Source organism: Sinohyriopsis cumingii, chromosome 18 (assembly GCF_028554795.1).
Source record: "Sinohyriopsis cumingii isolate HCF-2022 chromosome 18, ASM2855479v2, whole genome shotgun sequence".
Taxonomy (NCBI): Eukaryota; Metazoa; Mollusca; class Bivalvia; order Unionida; family Unionidae; genus Sinohyriopsis; species Sinohyriopsis cumingii.
In genome coordinates this window covers 79927848-79950017 of record NC_142978.1, presented here as the reverse complement: position 1 = coordinate 79950017, position 22170 = coordinate 79927848, and the positions used below count along the sequence as shown (strand labels likewise).

Below are 22170 nucleotides of genomic sequence, written 5' to 3'. Positions count from 1 at the left end.
AAGTCATCATGTTCAAATAAAGTTGTCATGTTTAAAGTTTGTCAGACGGTTCATATGTTCCTTTTAGTGTTCAGAAGTTAGTAAATTAAGACATCCTTTACGATGAATGGAATTTGTTGGATGACATTTGGCTTGCTGGTTTTACCAAGCTTCATAATTTAAACCAGGGATGTTTTATTTTATTTTCAATCTCATATTAGTAATTTTTCCTCTATTATATAGAATGTGTGACTTTTATAAATGATGACCTATTTTTTTTCTTTCAATAACAAATATATTCAATGGGCATTGGATACTCAGTACATGTATTCTCATAACCAAAGGCAGTGTGATAGGACATAAGTATTGTATATACTCACATGTATGTCAAGTCCATAAATGCAAACTGTACAGACCCAGATCTGTCATCACATAATGGACTGGTAGATCATGGCCTGTGCAGCTTTTTAGGAGTAATCAGTAGAAAAAAACAATGCAAACCCTGATCTGCTGGCACTTTATGAGGTGTCATAGCAGGGTCTATGATGTCTGCCAGAACAGAACAGCATCCAGATTTAAATGACTCCACAGATAATATCCATTAATCAAACCAACGAATATCAACAGATTTTGTTCATGTCAGGCGTGTTACACTTCTTAATTTCAGTTGCTTTTTGTCTCTTCATTTCTAAGAAGAAAAAAAAGATGTTGTTTTATTAACTTGTATCACAAAATGTCATTCATCATTTAAGATTGTATATGAAGTTTTAAAAAAATTCATTTTAACAATGTCAGACATATATCTAGATTTACTTGGCATTGGACTACTGAAAATTGGAAACGTTTTAGTCTTGCTGGAAATTTACTAGACTCCGGCTAGTGGACTAGTACTAATGTTGAGCACTTGAGACCTAGATTAGCTATTGTTTAATATTCTGGTAGATCAGGTATCTGCCATTAGTACAATGATTAGTCTCAACCCAGATTTAATTGTATTACATTACAGCAGATCTGATTCTACATCTTCTATAGTATACTGGTAGTTATGATTTGTATAGGTTTTTAAGCTCTGCTGTTCATATACCAGAAGAGCTTATGGGATGATCTGTTGTCCATTGTCAGACATCCGTTCTTCAGCACACGTTTGTTATGGCTATTCCTTATAAATTACTTGGAGGATTGCCATGAAATGTTACATACACATTCATCCCATGGTCTAGTTGGTCCTTTATGAAAATCATTTTGCTCACACATCAAATATGTTGAAAATGTTATTGCAACTTCTGCTAAATGGTTGGTCTTAATTGCCTCGGTGTTTTCACTGAAAGACCTCTTATGATGTCTAGTTGGTCCTAAATGAAAATGGAGATGATTGGAAATACAGTATGGCCACTGCAGCAGCCATCTTGAAAATCTAATCACTATTACTTGTGTATGGATGGTCATATCAACATGGAGTTTGCACTAAAAGTCTTCTCGTTATGTTTAGTTAATCCAAAATGAAAATGGTTCTCATGTGATGCCGAGTATGGCCACCACAGTAGCTGAAAATCTTGTAATGGATACTCCTTTTTCATGGATGGTCATATCAACATGGGATTTTGACCAAAAGACCTCTGATGAACTCTACTTTGGCCTAAATAAAAATAGTGCCAAGCAGACATCCAATATACCCACCACTTCAGCCAATTTGAAACTCTTGGAGAATATCAGTGATGGTTTTAGCACCCAGCAGTTAAAAGGAAGAAATGGTCTGATTTTGAATTCTTGAAAATTCTCTTTGCCAAGTTTAAATAAGAGATGTGGTGGCACAGAGGTGAGTGTGCTGTACTTGCAACAGAAAGAATGTGGGTTTGAATCCTTCCATTGCTCCTTTGCATCAACCCATGTTGGCTACTGTGATATGTTGTTTCGGCAATTCACTTTACTCCAATTGCCTTGGCACTAAAGTACTTTCTTGTGCTGCGGTGCTGTAAAGCAAATACACAAACCCAGTCTCAAGTATGATCACACTGCCAAATTAGGGGTTCGCTGCAGGGTAATTTTGAAAGATAATTTTTATTAAAAACAAGTTAATGGCATGTTGTTAACTGTTTGTCAAAATGAAAATGATTGTAATATTAGTAATTATTGTCTGGATTATTAACAGTTTAAAATGCCATACTAATTTTCTATGAACTTGAAAAACTATTAAAGAATTATATTACAACTTTAAACACATTCCAAGCAGTTATTGTTAAAAGTGTAACTGTATGTATCCTGTTAAATAATGGTGCTTTAATTATTTTGTCTGCAATTACCATGCCCATGCAGCATATAAATCTATAATTTCATAACTTTTGTGGCAAGCTATATGACTAACATTAAATGCTGCACATAACAGTTTTGATTTTCAAGATCAGAGTTGAATGAGAAAATAAATAGGTAAGACATTCAAGGAGATAATTGGACTTAATTGTAACATGGCCTAGTTTAAAGGACCTTGGACAAGATACAAATAGCACTATAGATGAAGTAAGACCCCAGAAATGTAATTAACTGCTTGGCATGTCTTCAAAGAAATTTAAATAAAAGATTTCACAATTACTGATGTCTACCTTCTTAAGTCAAGTCTGGCTGAGGTACACAAATGTGTACAGTTTGTAAATTAAGTTTTTTTTTATGCCCATGTCATTCTATTGATGGGGGCAAATAGTACAGTCAATGTTCATCCATATTTCCCATGTCTCTCATCTGTTCGGATGTCACAAGTTTTCTTTCAGCTCAGTAACCAATTAAAATTATACTGGATTTAAACCAGAATCACATGGGGAATAATCTGGCCAAATTTCATTTGTATCTTTTACAGTAAAACCTTTTTAAAAGGTGTAATTGTCCCTCTTAGACATTAAATTTGCACTTGTATTTTGAACTAGCTTCTTAAATTATATATTGTTGGTGTGTCATTCATGTTTTCTGTGTTGTTTGCACATAAATGTGACTTTAGACCATACTTATCACAAAATCAGATAAATTTAAATATTTTAAGCAACCCCCCCCCCGTGACTGATGAATAATGATTAAGCAAACAAGCTTTTCCCAAGGACAGAATTAGGCAACTGACCCAGTCAGGCCTGGACAGGTATTGCACCAGCAACCCTTGGATTATGAGTCTGATACTGTACCAGTTAAACTGCCCAGACTCCGTTTTGAGATAATTCCTCATTATCATCTTTAGAAAAGCAAAGATATAAGTGACTGTGAAGTCGATTGAATGTAAATAATATTTGCACAATTTGGATACTTCTTATTGCATGAACATTTGCTACCAAACTTGGTTGGAGTGTACAGATTGGATAGCCCAGTGCCTGTGACTAGTAAAAAATTTTGTCAGACAGTTGTCAGCAAAGTTTCCAAGGCAGGCTTAAGTTTTAAAAAATTGTAAAATCCCAATTTTTTTTCTTTCCTGTTTTGTTCTATTTATGATAAAATTTTGCCTATTAACTATGTTATTAGTGTACAGTCAGGAATTGACTATATTGTCCTGTTTACAATGGAATTTTGCCTATTAACCATGTTATTAGTGTACAGTCAGGAATTTACTATATTGTCCAATTTATAATGAAATTTTGCCTATTAACTATGTTATTAGTGTACAGTCAGGAATTTACTATATTGTCCAATTTATAATGAAATTTTGCCTATTAACCATGTTATTAGTGTACAGTCTGGAATTGACTATAGTAACTGTCCCCTCATTTTAGTGCACCTAAGAAACATGAAATCCTGCTTATAATTCGATGGTAGGTGTAAATCCATTTTTAAAAAAAAAAAGCCCCAAAAATAGGCATATTTGCAGAATGTGAATAAAATTGTGATCAAAAAAGATAAATGAAACTTGGATATAACACTCGTTTTATTGTCAAAACAGCTGTTAATACTCAGAAATTTGATTCATGAATGTCATATACATGTATTTCAAAATTTCTTTTAAAAAATATTTAAAACATGTTCTCAGTACACTAATGAACAATATGTGACAATTTATTCAGCATTACAATATCAGTACTAGTGGAAATACTTGAAGCAGTAAGTGCTAATTAAGATGTTTTATGTAAAATAGGTTTTAGTTTATTTTGTGATTTGGTTTCAAGGTAGTCATCACAAATGTGAGATGCCCATTGGTATCTGAATGTGAACAGGGTCAATTAAACATCACATCAATCCTGGCACTGTTTCTGTGAGAACCTGATTAAGTACGGTTTTGATCTTTGACTTACGGAAGTGTCGGACGCATGGTTACAATAAATTAAAAGGCAATGTGCATTATGTATTATCACCTTCATTAGTTATTTGTTTCAAATCAAGTAAGTGGGGTAGAAATAAAAAGTTAAATAGCATGCAAATCCTACCTGTGTAAGAGCTAGCAGTAAATTGTTAAGTCGAATCATTTCATTTGAGTGATTGAGCACTAAGAATACTGTAAGTACATGTAAAATAATTCAAGTATTTAACATCAATCCGTTGTTTATCATACTCATTTGCAAATGTGATCAACAATAACAAAAGAACCAAGTGAAAGGTGTACTAGATACATGAAAATCCTAGTTTTACAGCTAGGGTTCATTACGTAGTAGCAAGTTCCAAAGTTTTTTATGAACTTATAATCCCGAATTGGTAGTCAGAGGTTTGCACAAAGACGAGCAGAAATTTTGGTATTTTAAAAATATAACAGTTCTAAAAGTAATCAAACCTTGGCATTGTTCTTTTTCTAAATAAATGTCACTGCTTGTTTTATTCTGAATCTACAGTGACTCTAGAATGTATCCATATCAACATGTACAAAGCATTGATGTAGTACATGACATTTTCATTGAGGTGACTTAAAACCACTTGGACTAAAGTTTTAAATGATTTGTCATAGATTGGATATATTGAAAATAAAGATAATTTATACAGAAAAGCAAAGTACTTAATGAGAAAAAGCAATGTATTGACATCTATTCCCAGTGCAATTATTGAATGAGAACACAACTCCCCACTGTTGATGTCCATCCTTTCTTGATTTTTCAGAGGTCCCTCAGTAATTAGTGTCTTCATTATGCTGCTATCTGTATTTATTGGACCTCCTTGTGCACATGTTATTGAGGAAGAGGTTTACTGGTATATGTAAAATGGCACTCAGAACAGTGAATATCCAGACATCATGTTTGTAGAACTGGCTTTATTTGTCAAGATAGGAATAAAATAGATGTTTCTCCAAAGTACATACAACACTAATAATTAGTGAGGTGCATTTGAGGTCAGATTTCTTCTAAACTGCAGGTATACATAGTGGTTCAAATCTGTATTCAACTAGTTTTTTGTCTCAATTAGCAGGAGTATCAATCTAAAAATCTCTTTCTAATAGTCCTCTCTATCAGAATTTTCTCCCTCATGTTTTGCAGTACATTCAAAACCATTTTTGTATTTGAACAATGTTTTAACTTTATAATGAGTTCACTTTAAGTTCCAGAGATGTGCTTAACTCAAGGGATGCAGATTTGGATCATGGGTATAGTAATCATATTTCCACATCCTGTGACATCATCACAGTTTACAATAGACCCAAGCAGGTGGTGTTACAGAAAAGTAGGATGACATTCTGTACACATAAAAAAATACTTTGCAAACAAATGCAATTTTGAGACCTGATTTTCTTTACTTAAAACATAGTCATTGCAGGACTGCAGTTTTTGTCCAAGAAATCTAACTTTACCTATCAGCTCATGTGCAGTCCTAATAGCCAGTCCAAAGCAACTTCTCTTGCTTATCTTAGTAACTATTGATAAGAAAAACCTGTGAATCAGACTTGCTTGGATTCCATTGGAATTATGTTTTACATTTGAGAATTTAAGGACCCCCCCCCACCTCCACAGCTCTTATTTTGACAGAGAACTAAGACCTTTATATATGCAGGTTAGACATTGTAAAAGAAACATGAGGTGTCTGTGTGACAGCATTAGACACAGCTGTATAGCTTGAAATTACCGTTGGACAGGTGCCAATGTAATTATTATAAGACTCGTGCATTTGACAAAATGTTGAACTGATGGCCAATGATTTGTCATATGATTTAACACCATAGTTTAACTAGAATGTTGAATAAAACTCTAACCTTGTAAATTAGATTCTTCTTTTTCTCATCTTTGTCTGTTTTTGTCTTGGATGTTGGCCCATGTAAAAATATAACATAAATTTGCTGATCCAGTTCTAAGTGAGAGCTGAATCATCAGTTTATGATAAAATCTCATTTGTATGTACATGTGTTTTACTTGGTGATTGGTCCAAAATTGAAAAGTCATCAGAGTGGAATAATTATTGCACAATCAGCATATTTGAGACAATTATATATGTTTTTCTTTTCTTTCTGTCTCTGCTACTGATCAGTGAGAGCAAATAAACAACATATGTTGTTTACAAATGAAGTCTTTATTTTCTCTTGTTTTGTCACTTTTATGTTGGGGCCAACAGTTCTCTTGAGGGGCCTACAATTTACATTTGCTTTAAGTTCTTCTGACTTGCAGTATTTTTTATCCAAGTTTCAAACACTAGTATCATTGTAGTACCTAATATAAACTGTCAAACCTGCAGAATTGAAAATTATGCTCATATAGAGCATCATAGAGATCAGACAGAAAAATGAAGTCGATTATGAAGTTGAAAAATGGGATAAGTGAAAAACATTGATCTGGTTAAATCACTTTGCAAAGCCATGTTACATGGACAAGTGGCTGTGAAAAACAAGTTTGTAAATGCAGGATTGGACCATTTTTTAAAATAAATTTTTACACATGATGCAACTTACAGAATTACACTGGTGTAACATAAAAGTATGCAAGTTGTGTATATTTTATGTGAGTTCTTCTGAGTTAGAATAAATAGAACCAATTCTAAGTGAATCTCAACTGTTTCCAGCAGTACAGTTTAAGTGCTTAATTAAGCCATCTGTGAAAATTCAGGTGATGATTATAAAATTTGTGTGCTGATAGTTGTAGATGATAGAACTATGTTTAAGCACCTAAAATCATAGACCCTGATCTGCTGGCACAGTGTGGGATGGCACCTCTGGGTCTGCAATGCAGTTGGTTTACATATGAACTGTGTGTGGACCATAGTATTGTAACAGCTGGAAAATACGTATGACTATAGCACCTTATAATTTTGGGTCCAGCTGCCAGCAACATAAACTCTGATCTGCTAGCACACAGTATCGGCATATCAGGGTCTAAGTTCAATTGATTACTCTTAACAAACTTTACACAGATCCATTTAACAATGGCAGATCTGGGTCTATGTAGTTTGTGGTTGGATTTGACTTGAAAATGAGTATATACAAAATGTTTAGTTTTGAAAGTATTGAAGATGTCTGCACTTTCATTTTATGTGCATTTATTGTTACATGACAATTCTTAGTTGCATTATTTATAGCGTATTAATCAATTTTAAAAGGATATTGCATTAAGATAATTCTTTTACAGAAATGAATGGATTCAACAAGGCAGAAGATCGTATATACACACTTATGAGTCCAGCTGTAAATTGCATAGACCCAGATCTGCTGGTGCTAAAATAGTGGACAGATCTGGGTCTGTGCAGTTTCTTAAGAGTAATCAGTAGATCAAACAACATAGACCCTGATCTGCAGGTGCATAATGCAACAGCACATCAGTATCTTTCATGTTTGCAGTTTGACTCGAGTTATGAGCAAGTATATATGGTACAAAGTATGTTTATAGTCATACTGTCATACTGGTCATCTAATTAGGAACAAAATTTACACTTGAGTAGGAAAGTTTAGGTTAAAGGCCAGTTCTCTGCAAGCATGTCTGCTTAATATTGCTACAAATATCAGTGCTTATTTCCTGGTATGTGCTGATAATGAAGATTGTATTATATTTAAAATTACTTCAGATAAAGAAATATATTTATTTGTAACTTGAAAAGATTAATTATTTGTATATTCAGACTGCAAAATGTTCCATGTCTACTGACGATTATGTTCACAAAATGCAATTTTTAAGCTGATGTACCATGTGTACTCACTGATAAGTCAAGTCAACCTGCAAACAGCATAGATCCTGATCTGCCATAAAATAATGTGCCTGCATATCAAGGTCTATGTTGTTTACTGATTACTCTGTACAAACTGCACAGACCTGGATCTGCCAGCATGTTATTTGATGTCATATCTGGGTCTGTGCAGTTTGCAATTGGACTGGTTTTATACATCATATATACGGTATCCTGTTAAACTAAACTGAAATTACTTCTTTTCTCCTTTTTTACTATGTCAGGCAGGGGTGGTACAGGTTTTATAATTTGGTCAATAAACTTGTGTACATCAGTCTAAAATTAAGAAGTAATTTGTGAAAACTGTCAGTCTGCCAGGTAATTTAATTATATTTGCAATGTATGGATGACAGGTTTGATGAATTGATCAATTTCCGTTCATGGCACTTGAATTATCTGCTAAAATTACAGTCACATTTAATTTCACATTGTTAATGAAATTTAGTATAATTGCTCAACTATTTTGTTTCATCGTCAGTGTTATTGAGTTATTAATTGCACAAGTCAGAAATGCATACAAATTAAATCAATAATGAGCAAATTTGACTTGAAATAAACAAATATAAAAATTATTTCATCAGTATTGACTACAGTACAATGAAGCATAAAGGTCTAGGCATAGATTAAACATTAACACAAATATTTATGCCCTTCAATTTTCTGGACACCATATTTTCCAAATTTGTAATAATTTTAAACAGTACCTAAATTTTTGGGCAACCAAGTACATTGTTTTAAGCAGACTGAATAAAAATTCAAGGCGGAATGTAAACTAATGAATGACTTAAAAGCAGATGATGGAATAAATGGCCATCAGACCTTGCAACTGCATTGATCGCCATAAGTCTATCCAATGTTTATGTGGCACTCTCAGCATTGTAATATAAATATATTCTAATCTCTGATTGCAAATGAGACCTGCAGGTAATGTTAACTGAAGATTTGTATTTCCCCAAGGGATAACTATAATTTTGCCACTTTGTTGCCTTATCTAATCAATTTTTAGTCATGAACTATTACTATATGGAGAGGGTCAGAACAATTTTACTTTCAATCGCTGTATTAAGATCAAAATAGTTGGTTTGGTTGGGTGCTTTATGGTAGAGCAACACGAGTAAGTAATTTAGTGCCAAGGCAGTTGGAATAGCATACCTTGTCCAAGGACATTCCATGGTAATTGTTTATTACAGGTGACCTTTAAGACAGGTTTGACTAATTTTATTTGAGAAATTACAATATTTTCTCTGGCAAGAGTGGACAGATTTTGACTAAATGCAGGAAAACTTGAAATATGAATTTATTGTGTATACTTGCTTACAAGATGAGTCCAACTATAAACAACAGTTACCCAAACATGCCATCGCATAATGTTCCAGCAGATCAAGGTATATATTGTTCTTTCTACGGATCTTTAAAATCCTTATAGACCCAGATCTGCTTGCACATTATGCAACAGCATAATTTGGTCTTTGTATTTTGGGGGGCATTGAGTGGCCAAGTGGTCTAAAGCGCCGTTATGGATCACTGCCATCTCACCTCTGTCTGCGCCGGTTCGAGTCTCAGATTCAGGCAATGTGGGTATGTGAGATAGCTTGCAAGTAGCTTCTCGTGGGTCGGTTGTTCTTTCCGGGGTTTTCTCGGGTTCTTCCTCCACCATTAATACTGGCTGCCATGTATAGCTGAAAAATGGTGTTAAACCCCATAATAACAACAACAACAACAACAACTTTGTAGTTTGCAGTTGGACTGGACTTAAAACGGAGTATGTACAGTGAATTATATAAACTGTCTTAAACTGAGTAATTCAGTTTGATTTTTTCCTGTAAATCATATTTTTTTTCCACCTGACTATTGTTTATATTTGACTGCTTGCACCAATGTGATTATTTAATGAATTCCTCTAAAAGTGCATAACAAAAGTACTTTAAATTGTTTTATTTGAACAGATATAAGAAAGATCTGACGATTGATAAAAATTTGTGGTATGATGTTTAACAGTTTGCTTAATAGAGTAACTTTAGCTGGAATAGATCGTACATTGGCATCTTTTTCATGAATGTGAAAGGTGTTCATGATCAAACATTTGGTCTTACAGTAAAGCAGTTCCGTTGGAAAGTCATTCAGTGATTGGATTTTTGGATAGAAAGTCATTCAGTGATAGAATTTTGACATATTAGTAATAATTATCTTTCTTGATGAGAGATAAGCATCAGTTGGTGGTTTTCTGATACACATGACGGACCAGAGAGGTCAGTTTAAGAAAGATCAGGAGATTTGCAAAATTCGGTCTGAAATTTAGACTTAAGAATAAGGAGTATTTTCATTAACCCCATTTTTAGCATGTAAGTGGACAAAATTGTTGAGTATTGAACAAATTTCTTTCTCTGTATTAAAATATGCAGATCATCTCGTAATTGCTTACACAGCAACTTTATGTCTTTAATACTGAGTGTCCGTAAGTCTATCACAAGCATTTTGAGCATTTCTTAGGAGATCATTGCCAGGATAATATCTGTGGCATGTACTGATGTTATCATAATACTAAAAGGAGATGGTGTATCATTACTGGATACAAGTTTCCTCTGGAACTGGCTTGAATTTTCCTCAGAATAGAAATTGCCTTTTTAGCATCTGCTTTGGATTTTGGCAATGTTAATACAATTATACAAAGTCCACCAAAAAGTTTAAAATGTTAAAATCTTTCCTGTCTTTGGGTAGAATCATGTTTTTGATTGTCAGAACTATTCAAGATTGGTACTATCTGGTTTAAATTTGGGAAGTTCTTTTTAAATTGACTTTATAGATATGGCTGAATATCCCTTTGAACTTGACTCCAACCAGTGAAATTCCAGTTGCCATCCATTACTGAATTTAGTGTGATATTTTGGTTATTTAGATTTTGTCATTTTAGTCTTGGGAGATAATGCATATTGCATGTTTAGATATCTCATGGGAAACGTTAAATAGTGATGAAGCCAACTTGTTTTATGCCACTTGGGCTCATTAGTAATGATTAATCCAAACATATTCTATGAATGTCATTATTTCTATCTGAATGCACATTGTATAATCCATCAATACAAACTTTAAACACTGAAGCTTGAAGCCCACCCTGCTGGAAGAATCCATGTAATGTTAACTGTTTTTTGAGCTCTTGAGTAATCAAATCATAATCAGCTGAATTCTTTCATCCTTTCTGAATTACTACTGATGAAACAGTGTAATCCAGTAATTGCTTTTGTGTTATTGTCTGTTGAATTAGCAGTTAAAATGTCCTGTTTGCTCTCTGTAAGCCAATTCACTGTCACATGATCACAGGAAGTCTTTACCATAAATATAATATTCTATATTGGATTCATAACCAAGTGTGAAAAAAAAATGGAAACATTTCAGTTGCAAAATTTTAAAATAATTTTGAGCATACAGGAAATTTAAGTGATTGATGGGATGGATGGGAGATGCCCACATCTCTGGAGGAAAAGTCTCCGGTTAGGAGGTTCTTAGGGCAGCCACCCTTGGGTCAGCTTTGATAGAGCGTTACTAACAAACATGCATACCAAAATTAATCATAGTTTGCTTGGCCATTCTGAAGGAGAAGTTGAAAGCAGGTTTTCTGTATGTTTATTGTGATTATCATACAGTAGTAAGGGACCCATGTTGAACATAATTTTGATTGAGCATGCCTTAACAAGCATTCCTACCATGTTGGATCAACATTGGCTTAGTTATTCTGCAGAAGAAGTTGAAAGAAGTTTTCCATATTGTTGCTATGGAAGCCACTTCTAAACTGGGGAAGCTGCTGTGGGCACTGATTTGATAAAGTCCTATTAAAGCTATTCCTACCATGTATGATGGAAATTGGCTAATGATGAAGTTGAAAATATTTATTTGGTTCCTATTGAAACCAGTGTGGCTCTATCGGACTTGTGTTTGGGGTCACTCGTATCAAACTTATGTTTTGGGTAGCTAAGCTAGGGAATCCCTAACAATGGTGTATAGTAGACACCTCAAGATATTTTATCACATCATGCCCTGAGGAACATTCTACCAAGATTGTCTGAGAATGGACTTGCAGTTTTTGAGAAGTAACAGGAACCATATTCTAAGGGGTGATTCAGGCAAAATAGCTATCTACAGAGTCTGTTGTTTTGCTAAACTTGCCCAGAAAATGATGTTCATTTCACCTTACCTCATTAATTTCACACCATTCCAGCATATACTTGGAGTAAAAATTACCATTAAAGACTGATGATGCACATTGTATATAGGATGTTGGGTCAAACCATAAGAATAATTGGTTTTATGGTCGAGTGAACTAAAACCTTTGCTTCAATTCATTCCATGAATTCAGTTATTCTACTATGCAAGTGATGTCTGCATGTGAAGTAAAGCTCTTCTTCATTATGATGCTGACCGCTCCGGTGGCCTAGTGGTTAGAGCGTCCGCCTCGGATGCGGGAGGTCGTGGGTTTGATTCATGGCCGAGTCATACCAAAGACTTACAAAAATGGTACTAACAGCTGCCTCGCTTGGTGCTCAGCATTAAGAGGTTAGTGTTAGGACTGGTCGGCCTGGTGTCAGGATAATGTGACTGGGTGGGACATCATGCTACATGTCTGCGGCATGATGCCCCAGTGCTAGACATCACTGTAAACTGCCACACTGCAGACATCGTAGTGATATGACTGAACAGTTGTTAAAGCTACGTTAAAAATCCAAGTCACATCACATCAAACATCACATTATGATGCCCCTCACTATAACACCATTCTAGAGATAAAAAGGTACCACTATAGACCACTATAGACCTCATTACCATAATTTATGTAAAAACCATTGTATTTGACACTATCAGATGTTTGACAGTATGGACTGAAAGAAAACAACATGAAGTTCAGTTGTAGGTCCTTATTTCCTTTTTAAAACATTGGCAAAATTAAATGCACAAATACCATAAAGTGTAAATATGTTTGTAATTTACACAATACAAAACGTTCATTAAATTTTTTATTGTTCTTACTATACTCTGGTTCAGTACATAGGTAATATGGTTTTGTCAGTTATAGACTTCAGGCAACACATTATAATGAGGGATGGCTTTATTCAGAAGTACGGCATCTCTGGAAGGTCTATTTTTGTACATGTGTATCAAAGAGAATTATCATGATACAGTGTGGCTGGCAATAACCAGCACTGGTTGTCATGAAACTTAATGGTTGCATTGCTCCATTAAAAAAATGTTTTGCATTCTCTGTTTTGTAAGTTGCAGAGGGTATATATATCTGTGTATTTTTTAAACATGCCTTTCAGTTTTATATGCTATATCAGTATGTTTAGTATCCCATTTGTTTTTTTTTCCAGCTGAGTGAAGCAACAGACTATGAGGAAAAAAGAAGAATACGCTTGACTCTCAGACAGCTTCGTGCACAGGGTAAAGGTAATTTAATTTTTTTACTTGATTTATTTTTGCATATGTATCATATTCAGAAATCATAAATATACAAAATAGCGATGGCTTATCACTACATCACCAGTGTTTGTTCACCATGACTGACTTGTAAATGAAGCTGAAAGCGTATTAAAGTCTCAAAATACAATCTTGTACAGTGTATCCTCTCTTGTAGATAATTTTGCCATTTATGGACATTGGGTTAACTCATTAAACCCTGGTGCCGCATTGATGTGGCAGGAGGTAGTAGCCTACTGCTGAGCTCTGTAGTGTCAAGGTCTTATATGATACACTAAAGCGGGTGGTATTATAGAAAGGTAGATAGATGTAGCTCTACAATGATACCAAATAAGCTGGACGTTTTAGTTGCACTACAAAATACAGAGGATAAACCTAATTTTTGGGACCTGTTTTTTTTTTTGTCACCCAGAATTTGCCCATGGTCAGAATACGATTTTGTTTCCAGATTTTAGATTTTTTGGCCTCAGATCTAAGGCAGACCAGTCTGAACTGCACACAGACAGGTGAACCTTTGCAAAAAGTAGGATAAGGTGGTCATTTGGAATAAAGAGTGGTCTCGATACAAAAGTGGTGGGTCCATTAAGCAACAAAATAAAAAGAACTCCAACTTTGACCCTTCTGCTCATGCGCGAGCAAAATAACCAATGGAAAATGATATTTCTAACACAACTAGGCATTAGGCTAATGGAAAATCTCTTCGAAGTCGATGTATTAGGATGTATTCAGAAATAGCCCCAAAAATGTGGTTCCTACTCGCATTTCAGGCGAAAACGACAAAAACCTCCAGGGGTTAATGAGTTAAATACATAAGGAAAATTATGGGAAACAAAGACAGAATCTGGCCCCATATCAACAAAACATCTGAACTTGAGTGTACACTCTGACTTAAAATTACCGCTGTAATGGGTCTATATTTGTTATCCCCTGTATGGATGCAGAGTAGGCTTGATGCACCCTCCTTCTTGTTGACTCATGGTGGCTCAGTGGTTGGCATGCTGCACTCATAACCTAATGGCTTGGGTTCAGATTCTGTGATCAGATCATCTCGGGCCAGCTACTTTATTGCATCCTTGAGCAGGGTAATTTTACTCTGATTGCCTCAGTATTAATGGTAATAACCTACTTTTATAGCTGTGCCTTAAAACACCAAAACAAGACCATTACATAAATTAAATTGTTACAAAACAAAGTATACATATTTACAGACATCTGTTGCAAAATGTATTGATATTTTGATGTCATGTATTTAAGTTTAGCTTATTTACTGTAAGATATCAAAATGTTGTATTTTGAGTGTACATTCCAGTTGAAGAGCTTTATGAAAATGATACCTGTCTCATGTGAGTGGTGACTTCAGAGAGAGAGAGCTTCAGAGAGAGAGAGTGAGAGAGAGAGCTTGAAAGAGAGAGTTTTTGGGGCTTGGTTACAATGAATTGTCTTCATTCAAAGTTTTTCTTTGTTCACTGTGCACCTACTGTGCACAACATAGACCTTGAACTGGTATTGCATATATACCAGCATCAAGGGATCTATGCTACTTATTCTGCCAATGATGGAGACAAGTGGAATTGTCCCTTGTCTGTTGACATTATTAAATTGCAGATCTGGGTCTGTGCTGTTTGCAGTTGGACAATTATTAAAAGGAACCAGATATTGCAGTGGTCGGATTTTATTAATAATAGTTAAACTGAGATCATTATCCTGTATAATCCTGTACTTTGGTACTTACGATCATATGGATATTGTGGTCGATTAATTGGAGGGCTTATTCTTGTACCCTGTTGTGACATTAGGGTGACAAACTGGCTACTAGGGAATGCATATATCCAAAATCTGTTATTCTGCAGTTTCACATGGTATCAGTCCTACTTGATATATTAGAAATTGATCTGGAATTAATTTTGGTAATCCCTTGTCCAAGTAAAGTATTCCTGGTTTAACATGGTTTTCTTTGTGTACAATGTGGAATTGACAACATTGGAATTCTTATTTCTGCCATAGATTCATCAAACAGCCAGGGGTTTGTGAGATAAACCACTCCCATATCATGTAGGGGTCTAATTCCTGGGTATTCATGCCTCCTCTATATAGTTGACATTTGACACCCCTAAATCCTGTACCCCTTTGATGGGGCTTATATGTGACAGATGTACTTACAGATATATCAGGAATGTAGTATGAATCTTTGGGTTTCATTGAAAAGTGACACACAAATTTATTTCCCAGTCATTTGCACATTCTTGAAACATTTTTCATCTTTAAGTTTTGTGTATTTTTATAGTGTATTCAAATAAATGGGAACAAAAGTTCATAACCTATTGAAATTCTGCACTTAAATTTATTTATATATATGTTTCTGAGTTATTTCATTTTTGAACTCTCTTGAAAAGAGTTGATGTATCAGAAGTAGTAAAAGTTGTATAGGTTGACAACTGTCTATCTTGGAAAGAAATGCCCAGTTGAATCATGAGTAATGGTCAGTAAGGGGTATGTTTTAGTTGACAAATACTTGTACGGTCTTTCAAATAAAGGGACCCCATTTGATCGAGTGGTCTAAAGCAATCGCTTTTACTGCAGTCACTGCTTTCTCACTTCTGTTGTGTGTGTTCGAGTCTCTGGCTTGGTGACTTTGATGACAGATAGATAGTGACATTTATAGATTATTTTAAATCACAAAAATGTGGATTTAACTTTAATTGTTTATTTGTCAGACACACGGAATTAACATATTATGGGATATTGTGAATTATTCTGAACGGCTTTTATATCAGTATGTGATGTATAATTGAATTCATTGATTCATCATATAAATGAATTTAAAATATCAACCTTTATTGATTTGTATAGATTTAATTAGAACAAATTGTAAGTTGTCAATTTATTTGCGACATATTCCACTCAACAATATAACTGTTTTTTACATTGGTTTTGTCATCGTCTATCCATCCATTTGGGCTTGGTTATTTTTCCAAGGTGCAATTCTGACTCACTCATAATGTCACTCTTCAGATGGTTCTGACTTTCAAAGTAGGCAAGTCAACAGGAAATGTAAAAGGCAACCTCAGATTTAATGTTGGCATATGTTAGACAAAGGGAGAAATATAAGGACAATTTAAAAAAAAAAAAATTTAAGTGCCTGCCATTACTGTAGAGCATATCATGTTCTGTTGTCATCCATCTGTCTGTTACAACTTTAATGCCTTCACAATGACTTGAGTTGTCCACCACATATGAACACCATAATTTGTGGATAGCTTGCACTTGTGTTAGAACACAAAACTTGTTGATTTTGGGGTCAAAAAGTCAAAAGTCAATGTGACTGAAATATGAAAAATGATTTCCCTACAATAGTTCAAGCTGTCCACCATCTGTAGTTACTAAACTTTGTGGATAGCTTGTGCTTTGAGTAACAAAGATTCCTGTAAATTTCATGGTCAAAAGGTTAAATTTAAGGTCATTGTGATTATAAGAAGAAAAATCATTTTTAAACAACAGCTTGAATTCACTTTCATTTTTTATTACTTGACATTTAGGAAGACTTGCACTTGTGGTAAGGAATACCCTATTGAATTTTAGCTCAAAAGGTGAAAGGTCAATGTTACTGGCTGACAACAATAACATTAGTTCTACATCACACACCTAAACCAATCTCTGCAATTGACTTTTGCACTTGAAGTAAGGAAAAAGCTTGTCAGTTTGGTGGTCAATGGATCAAAGGTTACTTTTGGTGGTCAATAGATCAAAGGTTACTGTGACTAAAGGATGAAAAATAGTTTCTGCATAATGACGTTAATTCCTCATATCAAACCTTGACCTTGTTATGGCTTTCACTTGTGATAAGGAAGAAGTCCATTGACTTGGGGGTCAAAAGGTGAAAGATCAAGGTTAAAAATTTATCTAGAGAAGTAGTAACCATATGGCAGTTGTATTATGTATCATTCATGTTACTCTTGTTATTAGATGAAAAAGTCATCATATACAGAGAAACTATGGATTTTGTTGCTCTGCAGGTAAATTTTGGCTCATGGGAGGAGGAGGGGGTTTTAGCTCTACATTTTAAGAGGGGCAGCAGTATGTTGAGGAGCTGTATAGTGAGGGAACACTATTTACCTACCAGTCTAGATACCTGTCTACTTACCTGCCCTCTCATTTACTCATGATATAAGGCACTCCCTCAGGTGCAGTCATTCACTCACATTCTCCCACCCTGGACATGTGTCATGGTCCTCAATTTACCTGTTATTTATTTCTGCCTTTTCTAAATCTTCCCATGAAAAGTCTTATTTCTTTAGAATTTGTCAATGATTCTTTGCCAGGTAATCTGGGTTCCCTTTTCTCTTCCTTAAATATTTCTGTGAAATCTGAGTACAATATTTAGAAGGCTCTGTTTTTCTATTTAATACAAAAGATTGTCTAACTCTTATCACAAAACATTCTTAGACATAAATTTGTAAGGAACTGCATATATTGAGATTCCCTTCATATACAATTAAATATTAATGAACCAAACACCAGTTGGATTTGCAAAACTGTTTTCAGAAGTTGCATTTTTGGCCTAACAGCAAAGCATAGGCAATATATAGGTGACACTTTTCTGATGATGTTATTGATGCTGTTGGTGTAGGTATCAGTGTTCAGGTTTTGCATTTAGCTTTGTGTAGTCATGAAACTAATGGATGTATTTATTGTGGAGTATGCTGCTCATCCCTGGCAAAATGAAGTTACAGTAACCAATTTTTCATGCTCCATTGCCTTTGATGGTGTTAGCAATATACCTTGGCTGAGCAGGTGAGATGCAACTTTATGCTGAATTTTTGTTTTACTATTTAACTATGTGGTTCAAAGTGTCAGGTGTGAAGAACTGAAAACTTTACAGTTTATATAAGTTAGTATATGGAGGAACCTGTCTGTGCAGGAACCTGTCTAATCTAACCATGAACGAGATCAGATATTTAAGCTGGGCTTGGCAATTAACAAAATAAAATGTTTCAAAGGTAAGGCATAACAATTTTTGGGGGCTGCAATGAGCAGGGATATAAAATATTTAGTGGTAACGGAGTGGGAAAGTTTCACCACACTACAACATCTGCTACATCGCTTAGGCATTGAATGTAATTAATGGGTGGTGCAATAAATTTTTGAACCAGAAACTGTCCCAAATCTTTCCAGACACTCAGGGTGTACCTTTCATCTGCTGACATACTTTGTAATATTACACTAGAGAGGTATGGCAGGACTCATCTGAAAATTTTTACACTACAAATTTTCTGATTTATATCTTTGTGTAAGGTGTGTAATATGTTTGTGGAGCTCTCACATGATGACATTCATTTTATCAGTTTTCTTGGCTTGGTTTGACCCCCTAGTTAGCTAAAGATTTTATCAAGGGAGCAGCAACTTGCTGGATATCTGCTTGATAATTGTAGCATACTACAGTGCTAATTACAGGTAAGATGCCAAGGTGTTAATTACAGGTAACATTCTTTCATTGTTTACATTGTTATTGTTAAGACAATTTCATGATCAGTCTTCAGTGTAATTTGCCATTTTATGAAGCTCTTAGTAGTCGCAGTTGCTAAGATTAGACGGGATTAAGTTGTTCTTTTGGGTTGAAATATTTTTTGTATTTCAGATGCTTTTATTTTGCAACAGGAGGCTTAACTTTATTCTTTCTGTAGTCATTCAACTGTAGTGGTAGCAATTTCATTTGATGCACTTGACAAGATGTAAAGCTTTTCTTTTCCTTGTAGTTTTGATTTTTTATAGAATAAAATAGTTCGGGTGGATGTGGGGGGTCTTGGGTTCGATCCCTGGCCGAGTCATACCAAAGACTTACAAAAATGGTACTAACAGCTGCCTCGCTTGGTGCTCAGCATTAAGAGGTTAGTGTTAGGACTGGTCGGCCTGGTGTCAGGATAATGTGACTGGGTGGGACATCATGCTACATGTCTGCAGCATGATGCCCCACTGCTAGACATCACTGTAAACTGCCACACTGCAGACATCGTAGTGATATGACTGAAAAATGGTTAAAGCTATGTTAAAAATCCAAATCACATCACATCACACAGGTGGTAATGGAGAACATGTGACTGCCAAGTTAATGATCATATCTATGATAAATGTAGGTTTAAAAGACACTCTTAAATTGGCAGTTCCTGAAATTCTAATGGTTCTTCTTGGATATTTTATCCTGAAATTAATGTAGCAGCCATATATTTTTTAAACATAATATAAAAAGATTCAAAGGAGATGTAATAACTTCTGATAAAAACTGTTAACTTTGATATATCTAATTATTAAATGCACTGGACCATTGTTAACTTTAATATATCTAATTATTAAATGCACTGGACCATGTGTTAACTTTGATATATCTAATTAATAAATGCACTGGACCATTGTTAAGTTTGGTATATCTAATCAATAAATGCACTGGACCATGTATTAACTTTGATATATCTAAATATTAAATGCACTGGACTATGTGTTGACTTTGATATATCTAATTATTAAATGCACTGGACCTAATTATTAAATGCACTGGACCATTGTTAACTTTGGTATATCTAATTATTAAATGCACTGGACCATGTGTTAACCATGATATATCTAATTATTAAGTGCACTGGACCATGTGTTAACTTTGATATATCTAATTATTAAATGCACTGGACCATGTGTTAATGTTGATATATCTAATTATTAAATTCTGTATTCTAATCAACTTGATTAGTTACAGGTTTCTAAAATATCACTATATCAGCTTGTCTTGTTCATCAATTATACTGCCAACTGATTTGGATTTTTAACATAGCTTTAACAATTTTAAGTCATATCACTATGATGTCTGCTGTGTGACAGTTTATAGTGATGTCTAGCACTGGGGCATTATGCCGCAAACATGTATCATGATGTCCCACCCATTCACATTATCTTGAGACTAGGTTGACCAGTCCTAACGCAAACCTCTTAACGCTAAGCTACTAGCAAGGCAGCTGTTTGTAACATTTTTTAAAGTCTTTGGCATGACTCGGTCAGGGTTCAAACCCACTCATAACCTTCTGCTTCTGAGGTGGATGCTAATATTGTCTCATAGACTTTCATGTGCTTTCTATGGGTTTAATCTTGTCTACTCCATTATGGATTGAACTCTGACCTTTGTCATGCAGATTTATTATCACAACTAAGAACATTACTTGCAACCAGCAGAACTTGAGAAATATTCAACATTTTATGATAGAATGTGGGAAGAGAATTATCTCTCAGATGTAGTTGTGCCTTTTATGGATGTTGTCTTATCTACACTGTTTTGGAGAGTGTTAGAGCCCTTGTCAAATAAGTTTATATCTTTACATGAAATGTTGCTTGTAATAAACATTGCCTGACAAACAGTCAACACATTTTGATGGAATGTGATGTGAACATTGTTTCTTGGACTTGGCTGTACTTTTGGTAGTGTTATGTGTCTGTACCATTTAGGACTAGAATATGGCTTTATATCATTAAATACGTTTTGCTTGTATTGATGAGACCTTGAAGGATTTGGATTTCCAGCATTCTGTGTCATCATTTTCAGGAGTCATGGCCCTTAAATACCCATCTTCTCTTAACATTGGTTTCTTGAAATACAAGTTACTCAGTTTTAGCATCTATGAAGCCAGTTATAGTGAGTGGGGTCCTTTGCGACACAAACATTGTTAGTAACTCTAGTTAAACGATATACCCTTGTGTTCATTTTACAACTAATGTTAACTTCTCAAGAACTGAGCTTGTGTGTGGTTATATATAACTTTGTGTCAGTTTTTGGGACATTATGGATATGGAATTGAAAAACACTTGCAGATGATACAGATGTCTGTATCAGATTGTTGATAATGTATCATTGATCAGTTTATAATGTATCATCTTGAGCAAGGATGACTTTGATTATGAGGTATTTTATCATCTGATGTACCAAGCATTTGTTCCACTTTATAGGCAACGTTTCTGATTAGATTTTGATCAAACTTGGTATATAAGCTTGCATCATTAAGGTCATGGATTGGTTTGCTTATGAGTGACATCGGCACATATGAACCTTGTCTTGCATGAGCCAGGTGAACAAATCCAGGCCTTCAAGGGCCTCTTATTCAAGTAATTTTTTTTTATCCTTGTACCATTTTCCTTTTAGTATTTTGATATGCTGTTCTTCATTCAACTCGCTTATTCAGGGTATAGATATCTAACATTTACACCAGGCCTCCATCTGTCTGATTATCAGATATAGAATGATAATGGCAATTCAGAATATCACCCTCTGCTGGCTGTTTGGATTTATTGACATGATACTGTCTCATATAAATTCCTGTAGGACTTAGGTCTCAGTAAGCCTGTCAGATCATTTAACTGGCTTGTTAAACTATTTGTCATCATTTCAGCAACAACAAAAAATGATAGTATTACAAAGCAAGGGTAATTTCAGGATGTGATAGTGATTGGATGGGAATGCTTTTGTTGTTGTTGTTGTTGTGGGGTTTAACGCCATTTTTCAGCACGATAGGCTATACATGGCGGCCAGTATTAATGGTGGAGGAAGAACCCGGAAAACCCCGGAAAGAACCACCGACCCACGAGAAGAGGTGAGATGGC

General features: G+C 34.8%; 1 protein-coding gene across 1 annotated transcript in view; it reads left to right on the top strand.

Moving 5' to 3' along the window:
* The window catches only part of LOC149777142 (uncharacterized), a 263171-nt gene that overhangs the window by 68637 nt on the left and 172364 nt on the right, over positions 1-22170 (top strand). Inside the window, exons 5-6 of the mRNA XM_089941376.1 lie at positions 13431-13506; positions 17500-17610. Of these exons, the coding sequence (XP_089797502.1) occupies positions 13431-13506; positions 17500-17610 (187 nt within the window). The remainder of the gene's footprint in view (positions 1-13430; positions 13507-17499; positions 17611-22170) is intronic.